The following is an 8,437-nucleotide window of genomic DNA, read 5'->3' as shown; positions in this document are numbered from 1 at the left end:
TAAAATTACAGCGAAAAACACACATGTGAAACACGATCCAATCACACTTCCAAATTATCTTCCTACAAACCTCTTGAACAACCTCAACTAGTATAAAAATAATGTATAACGTCACGATTCCTCTTGAGCTCAAAGAGATATTACAAAACTTATGCATATGCATAAACGTAGCGCACAATTATTCATGAACAAATTAAAAAAGAACGAATAATATATTACCTTAAAGTGATCAATTTATATAGTATAAAACATCGATCATTCACACGACAAGAAACCGGTTTTATTTGTGTTCTGAATCAGTCTTTACTGGTTTTACTATAAAGCAAAATTCGACTTATTAGATAGGAATATGCGAATCTATCATATATCAGCATCTTCACCTGATCAGTTTAAAATAGGGGTTGGATACCCTTGTGTGGAAATTGTGCCAACCTATATGTATATAGGAATTGAGCCAATTTGCAACAACACGAGCTTTATAGAGCACTACACTCACAACTAGATATTCACTTAAAACGTATCTCTGCTATATCGAGTAATAAATTGGACCACTTTGATCGTAACACATACCAACTTACAAAATAAGTATATGACATCCTCGTAAATCAACTTTACTTGTTTTGTAAATGTCTAGTGTCTGTAAAATAGACCTAGAATTTTACAGAACAGACAATTCACTCTTTAATGTTTCGATTATGGTCCCAAGAGACTTTTAACTAAACATTTAGCAAAGGTAACATCATCAATGGGGTTTTGAAGATTTGATTGGTTAGTGTTATGTGTGGGAATCGCGTTGGATTCCCGTGTGTGATCAAACCATGTATATTTATAGTCACTGGGCAATGACAGTACAACCCTGCTAATAATATTATGCTTATGTTCCCTTCCTCCCAAGTGTGTTGTGTGTCAGTGAAGCGCAGTGTTGTGACTAATGGTGGAGAGTGGTTGAGATATGCTATATAGTGCCAAGTGGGATATAGGAAAGGACATCAAACACTTATCTTTCGTTCACACTCGCATCATATTCTGTCAGTGCAAAATTGTAGTTCTCAGTTCTGATCAAAATCAAAGTACATACATATCTTGATTTGAGTGTTTCTGCCATATTTGGGGTGTCTGCAAACTACACAGGGATTTTGCTTTTCAATTGAATTAGATTCCTTTTGGAATTCAATTCTGATTCTTTCTAGGGTTTAGTTTTCTTTCTTTTCTTCCCCTCTATTTATATCTGGCCTGGTATTCTGCTAATCAAACCTTGCCTTGCTTGCTGCAATCCAGCTTCATACTGATTCCATTCCTCCGAGTCTGATTCTCCAAGTCTTGTAAGTTTCTCAATTCATTTTTTTATCTGAAATGTTAAAAATTTGTTAAATAAATTTGGTTGCCTTAATTTCTTTCTGTTTTGGAACTGCAATTCGATGATACTAAGGTGTTTAATGTCTTCAATTAGAGAATGAGTTGGTCTTTGCCTTTGGTACTATGGCTTTGGTTTTTATTTCTGTAGAGTCATCAGGGATTCTGGATCATGATGCATTTGCTTTTGTAAATAATATACAACACTCAGTACTGACAAAAATTTCCCCATTACCTGTTCTTAGATAACATTGTTCAACAAGCATGAGAATGATGATGACTTTATTTATTTGGATAAACCATGATCATTATCAGTGCAAAGTTCTGACCAAAGTTGAAGCAAAAGACCCTGTTTTATTTAATATAAATAACCAAATCACCATGAATATCTCATTTGATGGAAGATTATTAAAATGACTCGTGTTGCATTTAATATCTAAGTTATCCCCTTTAGTCCGATGTGACTTGCTTCATCAATTAATAACTTGTTACTCTATGAATTTAGCTGATATATAGAACATGCCCAAGATGATAAATTTGTTTACACTTTCAGAGTTATTTTAGCACAGTAAAATTATAACTAATTGGAATTTAAGTATAGGAGAAAATTCAGTCCACATAATTTGAACTGATTTATTCATATATTGATACGAAAATGACGTCTACTTAAAGTGATTGGATATGTGCAATGATTAAATAAATTTCATAAACTTAGTAGGGAGGGAGTCAAAAGATTATTAAGCTCATCCCTCTTGCTTTGAATAACTAACTATACAGATTCTGGATGTATCAGTATATCCTAACCTCAGCATTTTCTTGGAAACCACTTTCAAAAGAAAAAGGGTGTGATGTTTTTCATCGTGTTGTTCAGCTCATTGAATTTTTAATTAATATTATTAGTCCTAATGTGGGGTTTAAAAATTAATACGTGTGTTTGGACAGTCACATGTGCCATATGGCATTACAAAAACTTACTTTTTGAATGAAATCTAACTTTTTTCTGTGTTTGTTGACCTCATCAATGATGCAAAACTTGAACTACCCTTCTGATAAACCTTTTTTTCATTTTGGTAACTTAGACTATAAATATTATTGATTTCACATAGTACCAAAAACCAATTTCAGTGGTTGAAGCAGTGAATATGATGCTGGCTTAGCGTGTTCTCTTTCACACACCCAAGAGTAGCTCGAACAATTAAAATGTTTTTAATGTTATTGTTATGACAAGTGTTATTAGATTGGACTGAGGACTTGTGATTCAAATATAAAAGCAGAACAAGTTGGCAAGTGGGGCAGGTCCATATATATTTAAATCATTATAACAAAAGTAGAAAAGAAAGGGCACATAACTTTAAACTTGTTTCTTTTATTATAAAAATATCTAAGAGCTAGAAGGTTGTATCATCAATACCATTTAGTGGGGCATCGTGGAAGGCAAGTACTCAGAAAAATAATTTAGTGAAGTTTGGAATTGTCACATTTTGTAATTGATATATGAACTTTGGAACAAAAAATATATATAATCTATGCACGATCCGCAACAAAAGCCGTGAAATCTGTGTTTGTCTTAAATGCATAATTTATGTTCCTTCTTACCCGTGACAGGGAAACTTATTTCTAAGAATTGTTTATCAATATTATTATTATTCTCATTGCATATATTAGATTATAAAAAATTGATATTTATGTATATAAATTACAATCTCTTATAAATTATTAACCATAGAAGAAATATGAAATATTAGAAAAAGAAAGGATATTTTTGAGTTAAAAAACTCTTAGAAGATACTCAATTTGAAATGAAAATTAAATGATTGTTTATACAAAGAGCATTGAAGATTGAAAACGTGGCAGTAACAGACAAGTGTGAAAGTATCTGTGGATGCAATGAATTTCACTGTAACCAACAAGTGCATGAGCCGTATTTAGATGTTAGACTTGTTAAACAAAATTTTGCATCTTAGAGGGTAGAATTTTGTCGCTTTTGTTGAGAGTATCTTACTTCCCACCTCACCTGGATAGTGCCTCTTCAGATGATTTTTTAGCCATTGAGAAACTTCTAATTCTTAAAAGTTTCTTCTGCATGGAGATTCCAAAGAAGTTGGCCCTTCTTGATGTTGTATTCCTGAGATTCTCTTTTTGGGTCCATTAGCAAAGGCTTTGCCCTGTAGTACCTCATAACGTGTCACTAATAAAAGGGGCACTGGCTGCACAGTTCTTTCATAAGCTATTTCAGAAAATTATAACAAAGGCTTCCTGAACAGATTGACTTTGAATTCACAGAAAGTGAGAAAAATAAAACTGTATTCTCATCCCGAGGAGCATGGTAGATCTCTCTAACTAGTTTTCTTCTTGGAGATGTGAAAGAAGATAGAACACTAGACAGGTACACTCAGTAGTGAAGAAGATTATCACTGCAAAGTTAACAATATTTTCTCTTACCAGATATTCTTATTGGGATAATGCAACCAATTTATATTTAGCCTTGTAGAGAGAGAGAGGGTGGCTTGTTTAATTTTTTTCCTTTGACATCTTAAATTTTACATGATTAACTGGTGATATTGATCCACATGATATGGCACATTGCTGGCACTTATCCATTTTGCTTGTATTATATGGGCCATACCAACATCTACTAGTCTATATTGTATTGTTGACATTTGACTATAGCTCGCTTTATTTATATCTTGATATATAAATATTAGCTCAAATGCATCTCTTTTCATCTTCAATACAATATCTCTAGTCCCAATTCTAGTAACACTGCAGGGTCTATTTTCCACATCTCAGATATCTGTGGCTAAAAGATTGAATATTGTGTTAGTCTTTCCTGTAGTAAAGGGGAGCCATGAATGCACTAGCAGCCACCAACAGGAACTTTAAGCTGGCCTCTAGGCTTCTGGGATTGGATTCAAAGCTTGAGAAAAGTTTACTGATTCCATTCAGGGAAATCAAGGTAAGTAAAATGCTTCTTGTGTTTTTCATATCTCTCTGGAAAATTAGTTGACTTGTTTTCTCTCTGCTATCTCACGTGTTCACCAACCCTAGTTCTAAATAATGTTTCACAAAATGCAGGTTGAATGTACCATACCTAAAGATGATGGCACATTGCAATCTTATGTCGGGTTCAGGGTTCAACATGATAATGCCAGAGGCCCCATGAAAGGAGGAATCAGATACCATCCTGAGGTTAACACTAAAAGCTTTTAATTATTAACCATTCAAGGTTTTTATCTATGCATTCTTTTGATTGAACATCTGGTCCAGCGCTGAACTGCCATTAGATTTTTCTCAAGGAAACTTGTTTGATTCTTAAATTTTTGTATAACTTCGAAAAGCTGTAGGGGTAATCCTCTGAACAGCCATATAATTAATAAAAGCTATGGTTCAAATTACAACTTTTTTTATGTGTAACTGTTTATATGTGTATATGGTGTGTAGTTTAGGTTCTCAATTCTGACTCAGAATCACTTAATGGAATAAATAGGTTGACCCTGATGAAGTGAATGCTTTAGCACAACTAATGACATGGAAAACAGCTGTGGCAAATATACCATATGGTGGTGCCAAAGGAGGGATAGGGTGTGATCCAGCAGAATTAAGTATATCTGAGTTAGAAAGACTAACCAGAGTTTTTACCCAGAAAATTCACGATCTGATTGGGACTCACACAGATGTGCCAGCACCTGACATGGGAACAGGACCACAGGTCAGTACTAATTACACAGATTTAGAATTGAATCTTCTGCTGTCTGTTTAAAGACAATATACAATTTTTTATTATATTACTGTTATTTTATATGTGACTGCTGATATGATTTTTTGCAATTGAATATTATCTTGCTGAATGAATGCTTATCTTTGCAGACTATGGCATGGATACTAGATGAGTACTCCAAATTTCATGGTTATTCTCCTGCAGTAGTGACTGGAAAACCTATAGTAAGTAATGTGCTTTGTTTGTATACTTCATTTCATTGGTCATTTCAATGACCAGATGAAATCATGCTTGAAAACCATTGACTTATTTTCTTCAATGTAGGATCTTGGTGGATCTCTAGGTAGAGAAGCGGCTACAGGACGAGGTGTTCTCTTTGCAACAGAGGCTTTGCTTAATGAGCATGGAAAGGGTGTATCAGGACAACGGTTTGTCATACAGGTACTGGTTGTGTCTAGTGTATTTACTTTCATTAATCTCTGTTCCAGTGAATGGATATTGCATTGTGCCAACTTGAAATGATGTTCAAATTAATGGTCAATGAACACATGATTGTGTTAGTGATAACAAATGAACTTCTGGGTTGTGTTGTAAGAGATTCCCACAGACCATTAGTTAGTTAGAAGTTATTCATAGTAAATAGTTAATTTAGAACAATGAGTCAGTTTTGGAGAGGTTAGACCTGTTTACTCTGTTCTAATAGCGTTGAACTACTAACAAATGACGCATTGGCTATTCTAAAGCCACATTTAGTATTCCAAATAGTTGAAGATAGACTCATGATATTATAGTGTATTTCTTCAGGGTTTTGGAAATGTAGGGTCATGGGCTGCACAATTAATCAGTGAGAAAGGTGGGAAAGTTGTTGCTGTGAGTGACATATCTGGAGCCATAAAGAACAGCAAAGGTCTTGACATCCCAAGCCTACTCGAGCATTCCAAAATACACAAGGGTGTAAAAGGATTCCATGGTGCTGATCCAATTTCCCCGAACTCAATATTGGTTGAAGATTGTGATGTTCTAGTTCCAGCAGCTCTCGGAGGTGTCATCAATAGGTAATTTTCCTAACTTAACTACAAAACTCTTTTGTTATTAACTCAGGCAAACAAGGGACACCTCAAACTAATTGATTATTTTGACAAACTATGTAGCACCATCATCATAGCTTACTTTCAAAAGTACACATAAAATTGAACCACCCATTTTCTTTGTTGCTTTGTACTTCCTTCCAAAAGTCAATATTCCAAAGTTGAATTATTACATAATGAGGGGTATGTATAAAGCTACTTTTCTTGTATGTTTTGGTATGGTTGAAGGGAAAATGCAAATCAGATCAAGGCCAAATTCATTGTGGAAGCAGCTAATCACCCTACTGACCCAGAGGCTGATGAGGCTAGTTTGAATTTTCTCCTCCCTTTCCTTCTTCAATCAAGAAAGAAAGAGAAAAAATCCAGTATTGCTAACTATTTATTTGTTTAATGAACTTGCAGATTCTTAAGAAAAAAGGTGTTGTCATCCTCCCAGACATATATGCAAATTCAGGAGGTGTTACAGTTAGCTACTTTGAGTGGGTTCAGGTAACTACCTATCTATCTATCTAATGAACTACATGATTTCACATACTTAAGGCTAAACTAATTTGAGCGTTTGATGAAAAAAAAATGATATTCTAACACAGTTTGCTGTTCATGTAAGTTAACAACCATAATATCAATGACTAATTTTCGTAGAAGAAAAATGCTTTTGCTTGTGTACTCTATGTAGTCCTCATGTTCTTCATGGTTTTTTCTTACATACAGAACATCCAAGGATTCATGTGGAATGAGGAAAAAGTGAACAATGAGCTAGGGAACTACATGACCAAAGGTTTCAAAGACGTGAAGGAAATGTGCAAAACCCATGATTGTGATCTTCGTATGGGAGCCTTCACCCTGGCAGTTAATCGTGTGGCACGTGCCACTGTCCTTAGGGGTTGGGAAGCTTGACACCTATTGCTGCTGCATGCATGCTTTCAATAAAAGAGCTCCATTCTCAGCAACACTTCACAAAGTTTTTAATGCTTTCATGTGTTGGGTGAATTGTATTTTCACCCCCAATTCTTCTTTGATCCGCATTATATCTCATTTATCAAAAGGGGAGCACTCCATGTTCTATTCTTATTAATATTCCAATTGCTGTTCTTGCACTAAATACTTCTTTTTATAAGCAAAAGAAAGTATAGCATGAGTCTCTAGTTTTGACCAAATCAAGCCATCTCATTTCAACAATGGAGCATATTGGTATTACAACTCCATATAGTATAAGAGTCTGAAAAAGTTTGATCAAATGCCTTCTTAAGTCACAATCTGCAGCGAAATAAGATGTTCTGGATGCTTCCACTGAAAGAAATTGTTTGTTTTGAAATAAACACGTATTCTCCTATGCCACAATGTCTATGTTGTTGCACTCCATAAAATTTGCCATCTGTCGTTTGCCTTCCTATTGCCCCATTGAATAACATATACCTGTATGAAATGGAAGCGAGCAGATGCAGGGAATATAAATTGAATATTAAGGATATTAAACGATTGCAAATACCAACAGAAACTCACGAAAATAACACATGATCCAATGATTCCTTTGTTTCCAAAATGGGCAATAGAAATCCTGCTTTTGGTATCACCACTGCCCTTCTCAGATTGTCTCTAGTGTTGCAGGGTACATCTTAAGCTAGTTGGGTTATCAGATAATAATAATTGTTATCAGATCTAAGATCATGAGTTTGATTCCTAAAGAAAAAACTATTTAGTAGAAGATTGTTGTGGGTTATCTAACACCAATTTTAATATATTAAACAGAACTTTTGCAAATGTTTTATAAATACATCCACCAAAGAAATCAATCTAAATTTCCTAAATGGTGTATAGATTATCCACCTTAGTAAGGAGTGAGACAAGAAAAAATTTTGCCATTACAAAAGACTCCATTATCATCAAATTTATTCAGTGACATTCTCTTTCAACAAAACTTTTACAAATTTAAAGTTAAATCCATTTTAACTTGGACTCTTATTTACTACTTATTTATTGCTAGTCTGTACATTGGCAGAGGACAAGTCAAGATTTTTATCTTGTTTTAATACCGAGATCCACCTCATTTTTGGTAGGTCAATGGCGAACCGAACTAAAATGAGTCAAACTAGCTCATTTTGTCATTTCTACTTCTATCCACTCTTCCTTCATACTTCTAATATAGGAAAAACTCTAAAAGGGGGTTTCAATAGAATTTTTAAAACTTTTTGCAAACAAGTGTTTAAACTCTTTTGTTGGGGTTAGACGGTCTATAACAAGTGTTAAACACTTAAGTTTTTCAATGAGCGTTTAGGAA

At 34.3% G+C, this 8,437-nt stretch overlaps 1 protein-coding gene across 5 annotated transcripts; it reads left to right on the top strand.

Annotated features, from left to right (window-relative positions):
- Positions 1–784: 784 nt before the first annotated feature.
- LOC108329202 (glutamate dehydrogenase 1) lies at positions 785–7,316 on the top strand. Of its 5 annotated transcripts, none has more exons than XM_052872285.1 (11): positions 785–1,070; positions 1,279–1,322; positions 4,190–4,309; positions 4,429–4,542; positions 4,841–5,062; positions 5,221–5,295; positions 5,396–5,512; positions 5,876–6,126; positions 6,388–6,463; positions 6,562–6,648; positions 6,871–7,316. In XM_052872285.1, exons 3-11 carry the CDS (start codon positions 4,202–4,204, stop codon positions 7,054–7,056), a joined length of 1,236 nt encoding a protein of 411 aa, XP_052728245.1. In that variant the 5' UTR covers positions 785–1,070; positions 1,279–1,322; positions 4,190–4,201; the 3' UTR covers positions 7,057–7,316. The 5 variants fall into 5 exon arrangements, with proteins under 5 accessions (XP_052728245.1, XP_017418787.1, XP_017418786.1 ...); XM_017563298.2 differs by having other exon boundaries at positions 4,178–4,309; XM_017563297.2 differs by having other exon boundaries at positions 785–1,322.
- Positions 7,317–8,437: the final 1,121 nt, after the last annotated feature.

The sequence above is a fragment of the Vigna angularis genome, chromosome 2, assembly GCF_016808095.1.
Source record: "Vigna angularis cultivar LongXiaoDou No.4 chromosome 2, ASM1680809v1, whole genome shotgun sequence".
Taxonomy (NCBI): domain Eukaryota; kingdom Viridiplantae; phylum Streptophyta; class Magnoliopsida; order Fabales; family Fabaceae; genus Vigna; species Vigna angularis.
This window is presented reverse-complemented; position numbering and strand designations above follow the sequence as displayed.